This window comes from Falco rusticolus, chromosome 4, assembly GCF_015220075.1.
Source record: "Falco rusticolus isolate bFalRus1 chromosome 4, bFalRus1.pri, whole genome shotgun sequence".
Taxonomy (NCBI): Eukaryota; Metazoa; Chordata; class Aves; order Falconiformes; family Falconidae; genus Falco; species Falco rusticolus.
Window position 1 is genome coordinate 46740010 of NC_051190.1, and position 16111 is coordinate 46756120.

Here is a 16111-nt window from a genome sequence, read left to right on the forward strand (position 1 = left end):
ACAGTCAGGCCAGTTTTGCTCTTAACTAGGCATTGTCTCATTTTAAGAGTGAAACTCCACAGTCTGGCAAAGAATGAAAATTGCTCATGTGCGGTGTTGGAAGCAGCCCCGTAACAAGCGTGTTAAGCAGCCATGCCTTGGCCCGGTAAGAGCCTTCTTGGAGTGCCAGATGCAACAAGTATTTGATAAAAAGCGGAGAAAAGGATAGGTACCAAGTACCGACAGCAGAGCTTCCCTGTCAAAAGGAATACCAAGATCATCCAAAGTGATTCTAAAGCTAAAAGTGACAAAGCAATAATTAAAAAAACAAAAAAACAAAAAACCCAGAACAAAACACCAGATACTCAAAAGCTGGTAAAATTTCCTGAAAAAGCTAACTGGCTTAACGCTTGAAGTCCTGATGTATGGTCCACTGAGTGCCAGAGAAACTGCAGCAGTGGTGGCCAGTTTCTGCTGGAGCACTAAGCATTGACATGCAAACCAGTTCTCTCTTTCTGAATGCAAGTGAGTTTTGGACACAAAGAAAATAGAGCCCAGAGAGCTGCATCGCTGGCCACTTGCGTTCCCACTTGGCAGAGCTCAGCTCTGGAGCCTAGCTACCCCGACTGTAAGGAGAGGGATGAAAAAGCCTTCTCTCCCCTTTTCTTCTTAACCACACGCAGATAAACTTTTCGTTTTGTCACCGTATTCATCTGACCGATCAAGGAAGCGTAAAAAGGAAATGGTGTCGCCCCAATTGCCGCTTCACGAAATCCAGACCGATCCCTTCAGGAATGCTAGCACAAAAACCATTTTTTTTTTTGGCATCGCCATTCTCTTTCAACATCTACACAGGAGACCCGGCAGTACCAGCATGGCCCTAACTGTGTTTTTCATCAGGAATTACACCTGATCCATCAGAAGCAGGCACTGGGGGTGTCCTGCGAGGCTTCTTACCTATTCTAAAGGATCCCAAAACATTCCCATCGCAGCTACTCCCTGCAGCACATCTCTAGTACGGACCATCACATCCAGGTCTTTAAAATCTGACCATCACATCCGAACCCAGCACACAAGACTTTCTGGTGTTCCTTACTGAGGCTACTGCATCTCACGAGGAACGTAGGAGACCTCTGGTTTGAGACAGGCATTTGGTTCCACAAATATCTTCTAAGCACCGACTGAGACAGAAGTGTCACTTTAAAGAAATGTCTCTATTTCATCCAATTAAAGGATGATAACGCAGAATGTAGCTGTAGTTTTCTAAACTCCCTGAGGATTAAGAGGTCAAAACGTCTCTTGAAACAGCTGTGTTCAAGGGAGAGCTTCAAAGGAAGGTAGGCTGGATGACGTGTAAGGCAGCCAGCTGCTCCTACCTTTTGGGCAGAAAAAAAAATTATTATGATTATTTATTAGAGAATTTAGTTTCCACTTGCAGAAGTTTTCTCTTGGTCTTTACTAGTAGGGTGCATGGGCTGTTGTTTAGGACCAAAAGCATCAAGAACACATACACAATTACTGTTAAACAGACCATACACCTCTGGTATCAGCTCTTGATATTTTAGCAGGATTCCCAACTTGCTCACATAATAACTATTTTCAGAGAAACTATCAAAAGGAAGCTGGGATGTTTCCTAAAAGATGTTTTCCTACCACTGTTGAAACAATATCCTGCCTTTCCTTCTTATTTAGCAAAGAAGGAGAGATGGAAAAAATAGGGAAGCAGACAGATGACAGTGATGCCAAAAAGCCTCCAAGAAAAGTTTTTAGAAAGTGACAGCTGGCAAGCTCGCAGCAGCGTGCTGCTGACGGCCAACATGCTTGTAATGACTACCGATGCAAAGTCATGTTCAGGGTGTCATTTGTTGGAAGTCTGAAGCCCCATCAAAATGCTATGATAAAACAGCAACTGCCGTTTAGGTTGAAAATTCATCTTTATGAAAGAGGGCAAGAGAGAATGACAGGAAATTGGAAATGACTGCAGACTCACTCCTGTGGAACAAGATTGCGTGAGGTTTAAAGGTGATGGGACACTTTCTCTTTCAAGTAAGAGGGCTTCTTTATACTATGCAGTTTTAACTTGGGAGAAATCCCCTGAATGCTTCTGAATCTCTTCTTGTACGCAGAAAAGAAGTATTCACTGAAGTGATAAATGAGTGATACCTTGCTGGAAAGATCTGGAATAGGCAGCTGGAAATCCCACTTTGTGGGGGTGGGAGTTGGTTGGTTGCTCTGTCACAGCCACCGTTTTACAGACCATCATTTTTGCTTCTCAAAAGATGGTAGAGTGAACAGGACTGGTAGGAATGGCGATGCTGATTGCATTATTAGCAAAAATCCCACTTACATTCACCGCACACAAGCTCAATAACAGTGGGAGGCTGCTCACTGTGCCAAGACCTATCTATACAGCTTGAAATATGCCATAGGCAGTTCCAGAAATATCAGCATTTCCTAGACAGTGCTGACGGTAATTAATGGAGATGGGCAGCTAGTTCAGCTGCTCTTCAGTGCGAGCGTGTGCAGTGTGCAGAGATGCTGGTACAGACTTCGTCGGGCAGTGCAAGACTGCAGATCCTATCGCAGGAAAAGGCAAAACGATCGCGAGCACAAGGCAAAGTCAGCTAGGGATGGAGCGATACGAGCAGGCAGCTTAGAATGGCCTCTGGAATTTGCAAATAAACTTTAGGACTGGTAGAGGTTCACACAAAAAGAGACACTGCATTAAGACTACCACTGACCCAATTTTTGCGTTTGCTCTAGCTTCTGGCAACAGAACAAAGACATTAGACCTGAAAGATGCCCAGGCCAAGTCTCTAGTCATGCACAGTATCCTTACACGGCCTCTGTCTGATAAGAGTAATCCTTTTCACGTTTCCTACCAAAGAACACCTGCAGGGTTACATCAGTCTGTGGCGCACAGTTTCTATGTGACAGATTTATTGGAGCGCTCTTGTTTCACAACCTTTTTTTTTTTTTCTTCTACTCATCTGTCAAAGGAGTAATGTAAAACTCTTTAAAGAGGAACTACAGTTCTTCAAAACAACACTCTTTGAAAGCTGGACACTTTGTGCAATACTTAGCAAAAAAATAACAGAAAATAAAAAACAAAACAAAATTTGAGCAAAACAAAATCAAATTTAATGTTCTTAAATGCAAAAGTAAAAACAAACAAAAAACACAAAAAAGCAAAAGAAAATTAACAGAAACAGAACAACTCAAAGTTTCAAGGCAGTCTGCAGAAAACTTGGGGGATTAATCTTTAAATCTACAAATCAAAGGGATTTTTTTGTTAATATCTAACTTGCAAGTAGTAAGTACTTTTCTGCTGAGTGTTCAATAAGTAAAGCTAGTTGTCAAAACAAAATCCTATTAAAATAGAAAAATCTAGCACTCATTAGAAGGGATGCGAGAAATACAATGCTCAAATGTTTATAACTGTTTTTTCTTTACAAAATAGAACTACCAAAGGAATTCAAACTACAATGATCTTTGAAAACGAGTAAGTATCTTGCTGCATTATAATGTACCAGTAAGTAGTGCACCATGCATTAAATATTTGGACAGAAGAGATTCAGTTTGATAAAGTAGCAACATATATTCACACTCTCTTTTTGGAGTTTCATTTTGACTCTGAAATCTTCCCGGAGTTTTTTTTGAAACTCTTTGGTCCATTCCTAATAGAAAGTGGGCTTTACAAAGTAATGTTTCTAAAACCTTTGAATTTGACAGCTTGGCCACTGCTCAGTTGTGCAACTTACCTCATCAATGGTGTTAAAAGTTATGCTGGCATGCTACTACTTACAAGACCTTGACTTTAAAAAGCCTACTCCTCAGCTATGTATGTAGTAAAGAATATTAATCGATCAAACAATTTACTGCCAAACTAGAACATTAGTATTTCTCAACTTTTCCTCCATACTACCAAGTCTGGGGTAGAGAAGTTCAGGGGAATGGGTAGGAAAAACAACAACATCAGAAAACAAGAAAATTAATGAATTCAGCCTGATATTTTTCAGAAAATTCCAGTTTTTGCAGACAACATTCAATGGAACAAATGTTAGTCTCATAAGTGAAAGCATGCTTCAATTTTACCACCATCCAGAGGGTCTAGTTAATGCAATCTACTTAAGATTTCAGGGGATTTTTAATATGTTTTAAATGAAATAACTTAAAAGGAACTTAAAATTGGTCTAACATTGTGGGATTTCAAACATTTGAACATGTCAGTTGCATCCCAGAATATAAAACCTTTTTCACTTCTCATTTAGACTAAGACAAACACTTGTGAAAATTGGCGCAAAATGAGTTTTACACTAACAAAAATGTTTCAACTTCTGTCACTCAATTATCTATTCCATACAAAAAGCACGAGCAAGTTATTTGTGGGACTTGTTGGTTTTGAAGGAAACCTGTAAGATTTTGTCCCCCAGGCGGTAGCCATTAAGACTTGCTATGGCCATTGCAGCTTCTTCATAGTTTGTCATGGTCACAAAACCAAAACCTTTGCACTTGTTGGTGTTGAAATCTCGAATAACTTTCACATTGGTAACCGCACCAAAGGGGCCAAACATCTGCCAGAGGATTCCCTCATCAGCATCTTGACCAAGGTTGTAGATGAAGATACACCAGCCAGAAGATGCGTTTCCTGGAACATTTACACCAGAAAGCCCACTCATGTGATCTACACCCATAGGAGAGAACCTAGCAAATAAAAAGCACAATATTTCATGTAAAAGTTCAATTCAATTACGCAAATTAACTTGAATGGGAAGCAACTGAGAATGAATATTTTCTACATGGACATCAACACCGCCAGAAAGAAATGTTTCCCCATTCAAATTGACAATCAAATTGACAGCTGCCAGGAAAAAAAGTTAAAATATTCCAACTACTTTAGCAATAGGGAACTAGCCTTAGAAATGGGTAGGCAACAGAACAGTTGCAGGGCAAGGTTACATGATCACCTTTCACAGGGGACCCGGATCGAGCTTTCAAACTCCGCTAGGCTGTTCAGAGTGCTCCGTGGCATCAGTACAGAACGGCTCGAGCGTGGGCAACAGGCAGCACCCCCCCAGACCCCAGCTTGCTTCAAGCCACCCTCAGGCATATCTCACTTATTTCACTCAAGGAGTTTGCATCCCATATCTTCCTTCTCCTGCCTCCCAAACCAGCATGTTGGCAACTCTAAGTCAAAGGATTTCTTTGGGTGTTGGCGAGGTGGGGGAAGGAGGGCGTATTTTGATTTTAGGAGTAGAAATCGTGTGTATTAATTAAAGTTTCTTTTTTTGTGGAACAGAACAAAACCTCGTCCATTTTCCACCTTAAGGCAGCAGGTGCAGGCAAACACTCCCAGTATGAGAAGGCTACTAAATAAGCCAGAATCATGCATACTTGCAGCTATGGAAATACGAGCCCTTCCTCACTCAATTCTCAGTAGCTGGGATGCCCCACGTTTCTAGCTACAGAATTTAAATCTGGGGGTTTTGTTCCTTAATACTGGTTATGCAGATAATTCTAACTGCAATAGCTTTCAAACATCAAAATAGCAAACCGCATTTAAACACAGAGTTTTGCAGTTTCAATGTGGTTTTCTTCTAATTAATTTGACACCAACTTCATACTAGGGAAAACTTATCTGACTTCACTGAACTGGACCTTTTAAATCACCTGCCCACTCTTCCTAAACCCTGCCTCCCTGCATAGTACCCCAGCAGTATTTATGCATAACAAAAAGCAAAAACCTCTCCTTTCCATGTCTTGCTTTGTATTATTTTCTTTTTTCCTCTAATCCACATCTCTAATTCCCCTTTATTCTATTTCTGGTCTCCATCCTAGAAATTCAAAGCTTCAGAATATTTTAATGCAATATTATGGTTGCACAGCTAAGCACTCAAAGGTCAGGAAATGTGAAAGTTAAGGTAAAAAACTCAATTTGATCCCTTGTGCTTATGTATTATTTAAATAATGTGAGGTCACGTGATTGTAGAAATATAATTATACTATACCAGGGGTTCCCAAACTGTGGTGTACCACTGGTGATATGCAAACCACTTAAAAGCGGTACACGTGCTGCTCTCTGCCAAGAACATGGCGGTGGCAGTTCCTGATTCTCTGCTGACCTGGAGAAAACACGGAATGGATGTCTGGGCAGTGAACACTGCATTTAAGTGCCAAACACTTCCCCACTGATTTTTTTTCTTGCCCTGCATAAAGAGAGGAGCTGCTGCTGCCTTTATAATAGAAGGGAGGGCTGAAGGCAATGTCTCTCAGAGGGAAGGGGAGCAGAGCTGCAGCAGCACACACATACACGCAGGGAAGTCAGCTCATGTTCAGTGTGGCACTTCGGTTGATGCACTCATACAAGAGAAGCACTCAGTCACCATCTCCCCTGCCCCAGGCTCTCCAGTGCTCAGAGCGCTCACTGTCTTGGAGACCTGAGCTATCAGACCCTCCTGTACCCACAACGGGGGGAGTCTTGGTGGCACAGACCCCTGCCCCTCCATCACACCCTAGCTGCTGCTGACTGCCTGGAGGCAGCCGAGGTGCCCTGACTCAGCCAGGCTGCAGCCCAGCTGGCTACCTGCCGCTGCTGTGCCACACCTGAGCTCCTGCTGCACGTACTCACTGCCGCTGCCACTGTTGGCCAGCCCCAAGCAAATCCAAGTTTGGGAATCCTTGTACTACAGTAAAACTGAAAAAGCAGTTAAGAGTATCACAGCGTGAATGAGACGCACTAATCCACGTGATCTGATGGTTATGTGACATATCTACTATTTATTTTGCTTTTATATAAAAATGTTCCTGTGCGCATGCTTTACATGCTTACTTTTTCTGACAGGCACCTTCAGCCCTGTAGCTTCTCTCCATTTGAGTAATGATCTGGTAGGAAGTATTTATCTTAATATCTGGAAATGTTTCATCTCAACAGATCACCAGTCTCAGGTTCTTGTTCACATGTATGGGGAGCAGAAAATCACTAAGCTCAGAACTGCATGATGTTGGTTCCAGCAGTCAGTGTAGCTCTGAACCTTGCTTGCTATAAAGCCTCGGGCTCTGCCCACAAGCTCAGATCGACAGTACATCAAGGACTGGAAACGCCTGTAGAAGAGCAGCTGGGCATCGAATGCAGGAAGACGACAAATCTAAATGCATACTATACAGGCAAAATCATTTTAAATAGCAAGTATCTCTGTTCTTTGGATACACTAATTCTCTGATTCTCCTCTCTTCCTGCTTTGACTCACAAAAGCCTTACAGGTTTATAAACAAAAACAAAACAAAACACTACACAAGGGTAAAAATATCCCTAAAAGACTTGAAAAGTGATTTCAAAAAACCAACCATAGGAAATACCACCTCACACATAGTATCTCCCTCACCCAGATCTAACACGATACTGAAGTGAAGCTATACTTTGCAAATACACATGAAAAAAACAGCCTTTCACAAAAGTTTCTGCTTGGTTAAAAGGCAACCATCAAAAAAGAAATTTGCGAAAGTGACAGTAAACACGGTATAGAATCAGATCCTATGTGGAAGGCTAAATTTACGTATAGGCTTGCATCCACCTGGAAGCATCACACAGGACATCTGCCATGAGTGAGAGCACTCACAATGAGTTGAGCGGGCTCCTACTGCAATTCAGCTGATCTGATAAATCGCTACGCTTGTCCTGGGCTGAAGGCCTGCACAAGAGGGACACAAAATCTCTTGGTTAGCTCGGGGTAACAGCCTGTATGCAGCCAGGCACAGAACAGACGACACATAACACTTCTCTGTCCTACAGGAAAAGATTTCTTCAACCACACAAAATCAACGTGACTCCTAGGCAGTTATTAAAGATGTTTAAAACACTGTTTGATTTAGGCAAAGAACACTAAACCCCACAGAGATCCAAGATGTTTCTGAGAAAATGTTTTAAAAATTCCATTAATATTCTAATTTGAGTGATCTCAGTCTTTGCATACTTACTGCCAGTGTCCTCATTTTTGTTGTACTTATTTTTATACTCTCCCCTCCACGCTGCTTTTTCAATCCTCCCTAAAAGTCTGCAGATGATGCTATCCATGGGTGGTTCTTTTAAGTCACGCCAACCTCACAACTCCACCACCTTGTGACACTAAGTATCAACAGAGTATATTTTTAATTGTAGTATTTTACACTTTATAAGCTTCTCATTTATATGAATGACCTTTTGCTGTACTGGTATAAGACAGACAGCTTCATTTAATAAGATTCTGAGATTATTTTAACATGCTAGAGGACAATCTCAGAAATGACACTCCTGAACAAAACAATTCATTTTCAGCTCTATGAAAGTCCCATAAACCTTTTGCTGAATTCTTTTCACTGCAATCTGAGAACAGCACCACAGGTGGGAGCAATCCCACAGTTTACATGATAATAAACAGTAATATTATTTCTAATATTAGCCTATGTTGCCTTTACACGTGAGCTGAGCATCTTTTTACTTTTTAATAGTTCCACAGAGAGCAGGAGTTCAACTACACTGATACTGGTCATGTCCACAGTTTTCCCCTCTAGCAACTTTCTCCTACACCCTGATACAGACAGGAACCACCTACTGTGCAAAAAACCAGTCTGGTTGAGAATTCAGTGATACCAGCCTTAAGCCTGAAACAGCAGGGTGTTGAAACGAAGGGCTACATGTCAGAGAGCAGCAGCAATCAAAATAAGGGGTTTCAGTACCACATGCTTCTAGAATTTTGATTAAATACTACTCTGGATGAAATGCTTTTTTCTGTGGCATTCTCAACACAGACAACTTGCATCCAAATTACAAATTGGCTTCAAAATTGAAAGTCTAAACAATTTCACTGGAGTGAAATAAAACAGATGTGTGGGAGCTGTCTGAGCAGAAATGCCAGTGACAGGGTTAAACACTGCTCTAGAGTCTTCTAGCATTTCCCCTTGATCAAAGTACTATCAAGAATCAACACCTCCCCTCCAGGCATTTTGGACCCAACTCATTGACTCCTGTATCAACAGAAGTATGCCCATCAAAGTAAGTGGGAACTGGCTCCAATCCTGAACACGTCTGAAAGCAAAACCAGCTGAACTGGGGATATTTTCAAGATTTGAAAGAAGATTCTTCTAGCATGAAGCTCTGGTGAACTGGAAAAGCACAGGACTTCTAGGGACTTTGGCCAGCCTTCTCATGCTTCAGGAGCTAAACTCCTTAACTTCATCAGAGCTCAACACCTAAAGATCGGCTATTCTAAGTAAACAAATCTTACACTCAAAAGAAACTCCTGCCCCAGATGTTTAATTTATCCTCCAAACACAATCCCATGCTGCAAGCATCATTCCTTCTGGATGGAAACAGCACTCTGGACCATGTCTCAGAATGAGCAGGCCAATCCAGGACTCCAGTGGGACAAGGCATTAAGACCAGTTTCTGATGTGAGCCACAAATACCACTGGAACTACAAAGGATTAACAGAACATTAAACAAAGATCTGAGCGGTATCTGTAGGAATTAACAATTACAAATTAGAGATACTAAAGGCTTAAACCTGGATTTACAGGGATATGATGGAATGAGATGAAGTGTAATCAAAATGCCAGGTTAAGTATTCAACCTCTATGGAGCAGAGACGACAATTGTAATTTATATGGACTGTGAGCTCTTTGGAAGCAGCTTATCCTTTCATCATGTTTTGTTCACTGCACAAAACAAACAAGACTCGGTCAAAGCTAAGGTTCCCCAGCTTTAACACAGTATGACTCATTATAACTCACTAAGTTCAGCATCCTTTAAGGAAGGCTTCCTAGAAAAACTTGTAGTTAACAGCAAAGGTGGGAAGAAAAATAAGAAGGGCTGTGGGATGGTGCGTGTTGGGCATACATGTACATATGTGCATGCATGTATGTGTCATTGAGGGAAGAAGTTTTTACAATGAGTGTTAAAGCTCTTGCAAGTCTGTGACAAAAGATGAAGAGAGATGGACAGGTCTTGTCTTCAAGTCAACTGGTTAATCTTGTCTCAATGGCATACTCGTAGCAGCACAGCTCAACCCAGAATCGCTCTACTCCTACCTCTGTCAATCTGTCGTACCTAAAAACCTTCAGCTCTTTCTCCTGTAACTAGGAGCAGGAGTCAGCCAAGATGTGTTGACAAGCGAGCACTGAGCACAGACAACTTGAGTGGACGTAGTTGTTACCGCAGAGGCAGGAATGGAACAGAAAGAGACAGAATGTTTCCTGTTATCTTATCCCCACTTGTGGAAACCCATGCCAGCAGAAACGTATGAAATGCCCGCAAATAACATTAATGCTGCTCTTCATGGCACAATTAAAGATCAATGAATGAACTGCTAATTAGAATTTAGTTTCACCGGCAACTGTTAACATAAATACATTAATCATTTTTACTGTTCCTAAGTGATCTTTACAGGACAGAACTGAAGTTATTTGGTATCTTAATTATAGATGTGAATATTATTTGTACTGCTTATTCTGATGCATCTTAATTCTGTTAAGGGGAAGAACGATGATGAAAATGTCCAATTACATTAAGAACAAGAACACAAGACACAGGCCTCAGGACTTTACCGGGATCAGGACACACTGAAGCCCTGGCTGACACAAGAGATGTGTAAGTTTTTCAACAGTTCACCTAACTGCCAACAAGGCAGAATTTCACTCCTTGGTGTAGCTTAAAAGTTTTAGATGGGGAGATCTAGATGAGCACTCCACAGACATGAAATCTTCTTTCAGGAGCTGCCTGCATTAAGCTTGCCTGGGCTACAGCTGTAGAAAATCTGAGAACAACTGAGGTTGGCAGGGGCTACTGGAAACCCTCTAGTGAACCTCCCTGCTCAAAGCAGGGACACCTACACCACGTTGCTGAGGCCCGTTACAGCGAGGTTTTGAGCGTGGACACTCCACAGTCTCCGGGCAACCCGTTCAATCACTCTTAGCGTAAAACAACAGATGACTACAAAGTACTAATTCTCACTGGAGACACGTTTCACCTAGCTGATCTTAAAAAGGCTGAACTAACGCGTTATGGAAAGGTCACAACAATGTTGGAACAGCAGCGCTGCAAAAAGCTATTTGAGTTTTCAGTCCAATTTTACTGAGCTAATTGGATAACTCAGAGAGGAGAAAAAGAAAAGCAAATTCTCAACAAGGAAACACTACTCTCAGGAACTTTCATGAACACAACTCATAACAAAGCCAATTACTTATCTGTGAGACAGTAAATATAATGCATTTTCCAGAGCACAGTCCAACTATCAACACCCTCCTTTAAGCGACAGAGGCAATCCAAATTCAAGCAATTCATATTCACAGCAACTAAGGCAATTGTCAAAGGCAAAACACGCAGCACCTTCCACAGCTCTCGAAGCAGACAGTATGTTGCAATTACTCAATAATCTTACTGAACTTACCAGCACTCAAGGAAAGACAGAACACTGCACAGCTCAAGATGTAGGCAGAAATCCCACAGAATCTCTTAATGGGAAATAAGGTTTCCCTATTTTACTAGGACACCTCCCTGCTGGAACCAATGGTTCAGAGCTTTAATTAAATTGCCAAATTATATCTGCATTCAGATATACAGACTACAGAATGGGGATCTGTTGAGACAGGCATCTACCAATACCCATCTGGATTCTGCTACTTTCTATCATCTCACTATACACTCAATTGTAGAAACAGGCACCGTAGTGTATGTACCTTTAAAGAATTAACTTAAATATAAATTTTACAAGTAAGATTTTTACTTTCATCATACTTTAATTCAACAATTTATTGACATAACACTGCAGGACATATAGTGCACTATATTTATTCATTCACACACGCTACAATGAAGGTATTACTGCACAGCTGCAAGAGTACAGTTTCCCAGACGGACACGGGAACAGTAGTACAGCCTTAAATGCATTATTCTTCCTAACCTACCTGAATCTTTGCGCCTGGTGATGCACTGGCCCTCCAAACCGTCTAGCTGGTGAATGACACAGCTGCGATAACAGTGCCACATTTTTGTTCTGGTTAGGATTGGCTGCAAACTTCACTGTAATGGGTTCGGAGGAACCTGGGGGTTTGTGACCATTGAAATTTGTAATTGCCTCTTCTGCTTCTGACCTTTTGTCAAACCGGATAAATGCGACCCCTCTGGACAAACCTTTTAACCAAACCAATAAAAAAAAAAAAAATTAAAAAAAAAATTGAAGTTCAGGATAAACTCAAAATAACTTTGAAAGCAAAAAACGAAAAAGTTAAATATTCTATGGTCACAGCTTTCAAGTTCTCTACATTTACTAATGTTTCTTCAGCAGCTAGAGGATAAAGTACAAAATTAAGAAACAAAAGACAAATTAATACATTTATTTCAGCTATAAACAACCGCAGTGACTAAAACACTTTTAAAAAAAAATCCAATCCCGTAGAATTCCATGAAAACCATCACCAACTAACATTTCCATTAACAAAAAAAAAACCCCAGACCCTCCCAACATTTTAAATTAATTCCACAGAACAAAAAGAGAATTAATTCCAGTTGGTTAAAAACAAGACAAAGCCTCTTAGCTTCGATTACTTTAAGACTAAAAAGCATCTGCAAACACAACATTGACACTGATTATTTGCACATGTTTTCAGTTCTCCATGCCAAAACCCCACTCTGGTTCATAGATGAGGGCCCAAAGGTCTAACTATAATAAAGTAGTTCAACCTTTTGTTACAAAGAGATCACAATTTCACCTACACCATGTCCATTATTTCTGGCTGTCATATACCTTATTTTTAATTGATTAAAAACTGAATAAGAATTACCTCTTCGTAACCATACTGAAACAAATTGCTGTTAAACATTTGTTTGCTGTTTTTTGGGGGTTTTGATTTTTTTTTCCTATTCCAGACCCCAGCCACTGGCTACTGTTACCCTTCTGACCGAGGTAGAAGTTATGCCTTATGAGATCTCTTCCTCGACTTCTCATCTGTGACTTGACTATAGTCTGGAAATACTGTTTATCATAGTGAAGCTAAAAGGGTACGTTGGGTTTAAATTTCATTCCAAAGAGGATATTATGGCTAGACTAATTCTAGAATTTTACCAGCTCTGCTTCAGAAAGGGCTATTATCAACATTTTCATGTTGTCTCTACACCCACACAGGGCAATCTTCAAAGTTTCAGAAGTTGTTCAAGCTTATGGTGTGATACTTGGGATTTCACACAGCTGTTTGTGACAATTCATTGTATCAATGAATTGATACAATACATTCATTGATACATTATTTCCCGTGTTTCACAGCAGGAAATGCAGCATGACAAAATTCTGAGCATGCAGCAAGCGAGCACAGGGAATCCAACTCCTACCATTACCCATAGCACAGGCTCTAGAAAAAGCCTATTTTCACGTGGGGCACTGGGAGAACTTTCATAATTAACAGCTCGTCTTGTTAAATATGCAAAGTCACACAGAAAAAAAGCCTATTTCTTAAGAACTGCAGAACAACGGCAGGGTATGGCTGGCACCAGCTGTGCAGCTGGCATTTCTCAGTCATCTGGAAAAGAGTCAACCTGTGAACAAGTTACTCCATTTTTTGATTTCTTGCTGGTTACTTCCCAAAACAGGAGGCTGGACCAGATTGACTCATCAAATTAGAGGTGACAGCACTATATGCTCCAAACCCACTGAGATTAGCCTTTCTGTGCCAGGAGGAAACATATTCCCCGCTCTGGAAAGGCACAGAACAGCAAGCAGCATCGCCCAGAAGTCAGCAAGAGCCATCCCAGAGCCCAACGTACTGTTCTTCCTTCTCCACTTCCACCCTGTTCATCTTAGTGCTTCTCACTTCATCTATCATAGTGTTCGTTTAAAAATCTAAGTATTTTAAAACAGATTATTCTCAAAAAATAGAGAACAACCTCTGCTAAGAGGGTAATTTGAAAGCACGAATTACAATGTGTCCTAACTGGGCCTAGATCAAGGCACTGAAACGCAGGTTTTAAAGCCAAGGCACAGCTACGTTTTTGAAGGGAAAGAAAACCTAGGCTATGTATGCATTAAACTTTATAATGTAAACAGAATACATTCTTCAAACAATACGATATTAAAGTTATTTGAAAGCAAGCGGAATATTCTGAGCTGACACTGAATTAGCCTCAGCACATTCAATGAAAACTGTATTATTACTGGAGATATTTTAATTGTATGACTTTGTTCATCTCATTTTAAAGCTTAAAAGACAGATGCTAGCTATCTAGACTCCATAGGCAGCCAGACAGCTATTTTGGACACTTGTATTAACAAGTTTTCTGTGCTCTAGAAGCCGCCTTCTTGCTTCTACCTACAGCTGTCACCTGGATAACTAGCTCTAGAGACACAGCCAGACAGATATCAAAGTTGGACAAAATGAATCCTTCTCTCCAGGAAAGGAAGGATAGGATTTTCCTCGCTCTACGCTGGAGTGTCTACAATGTCAGTATCCAGATCTTATCTAGTCACCTCGGATATCTCTTATGCAGTCGCATTTACAGTGTGGTCTGACCAAAGCAAAACACTTAGAAGCAGATGCCTACACAAGGAGCTAGCTCTGACAGAGATACTTAAGATGGTAGACTTTAGCATTTAGTCAGGTTAATCCCACCAAAAGTTAATTAATCCCATTCTAAATCACAGTACACCCCTCACAGGGCATGGAAGTTGCTGTTTAACTACTATGTATAAGTGTACACACTACCAGATATAAAAGTGTGGAATTGCTAGAATTAAATTATCTTCTCTTCTAATATAGCATACGTATAATCAATGAAAAAGTGTATTTACAAAAGTTCTCTCCAACTTCATACATGACATGTGGGCTACGGAGAAGGAAAAAAAACCAACCCACCCAAAACCCCCACCAACCAAACAACAACAAAAAAACCCACACAGAACACCTAAGGTTACCAGATAAGCCATACTCTGCAGTTAAACAGTCTGAAATAATTAGGCAAGAAACTAAAATTCTGTGAAAACACATTTAACACAGCCTTACAATTAACATTATAAAGGAAATCCTTAACTTTGGTCTCTCCTGAGCCGAGTGCTTAACTAAGCAACATCTCCCTTATCTTTCTCTCTTTTTTTTAATAAACAAAACACGATCAGAAAATTCAAGAAAGTAGTGTTAAGCATATTAAGTTCATTCTTTTGGTTAGCAGTAAGCACAGAGGACTGTAAGACACCTCAATGTTTTAAAACATGAGAAATCTCTGTGGGTTCCAAGTTGGTATAAAAGACAAAACACATTACTGTTTTGCTTTTTAATATATAACTATGGCCTGGAATTTACCTGTGGGTAATAGCTTCATACGTGTAAAGTAAAGGTAACATTAGCGCTCCAGGTTACAAACTGCCCAGAAGCACGCTGCACTACTACAGTAACATCAAGTGTCATAGCAAGAGTAGGTTTGGCAAATCAGCAGCTCAGCCTGGTAAAACTGACAATAAAAGCATAAAATATGATATGAGGTTTAAACTGTAAGCTAGCAAAGGAGGCAGCGTAAGTCATTCTGTGTCTTAAAAAAAACCAAAAAAAACCAAACCACACTGGAAAAGCATATCCCATTTAAATTTTATCAGTGACTGACACCAGATGTTATGGTTAGTTTGTCAAAGTGATTTAACTTAGGAACTGCCAGTCTATGAAAAAACATCAAACGTGCTACACACTACAGTTTTATGAAGCTAATGTAACAGAACACACCTGTAGTTTGATCCACAAGCACACGTGAGTTGATAATGCGTCCAAAACGTGAGAACATGTCTTCTACATCTTTTTGTGTCATCGACCTTGGTAGTCCACTAATATATAAATTAGCATCCTTGATAACTTCAGAACTTGGACGAGCATAAGAAACCTTTAAAAAGAGAGGAGAAAAAAGAAAAGGTAAGTTCAAGGTGTAAATAAGAAAGAGTGAATTATTTCTTTAGGAGTCACTTTCATTTATTCGCCACTAAAGAATGCCAGCATTTTTCACTGGAGTTCAAAAAAGCAGAACAGGGAGAAGGTAGGAGCAAACTGCCAGAACTACAAGAGAAAAGGCATGTCCCTGTACAACTCCATTCATTTCGGGCTTATACAACAGTGGCATTACTATAAAGAG

The 16111-nt window shown here is 40.5% G+C and overlaps 1 protein-coding gene across 3 annotated transcripts in view; it reads right to left on the reverse strand.

Moving 5' to 3' along the window:
• Nucleotides 1–3102: 3102 nt before the first annotated feature.
• Nucleotides 3103–16111, reverse strand: part of ELAVL1 (ELAV like RNA binding protein 1) — a 36937-nt gene continuing 23928 nt past the window's right edge. Inside the window, exons 4-7 of one of the 3 annotated variants that reach the window (XM_037384542.1) lie at nucleotides 15712–15865; nucleotides 11917–12142; nucleotides 5988–6101; nucleotides 3103–4683 (exon numbers count right to left, since the gene is read on the reverse strand). In XM_037384542.1, coding sequence (XP_037240439.1) covers nucleotides 4359–4683; nucleotides 5988–6101; nucleotides 11917–12142; nucleotides 15712–15865 — 819 coding nt within the window. In that variant the 3' untranslated portion in view covers nucleotides 3103–4358. Of the gene's footprint in view, nucleotides 4684–5987; nucleotides 6102–7595; nucleotides 7668–11916; nucleotides 12143–15711; nucleotides 15866–16111 lie in introns of all 3 variants that reach the window. The other 2 variants (XM_037384543.1, XM_037384544.1) reach the window with 2 other exon arrangements.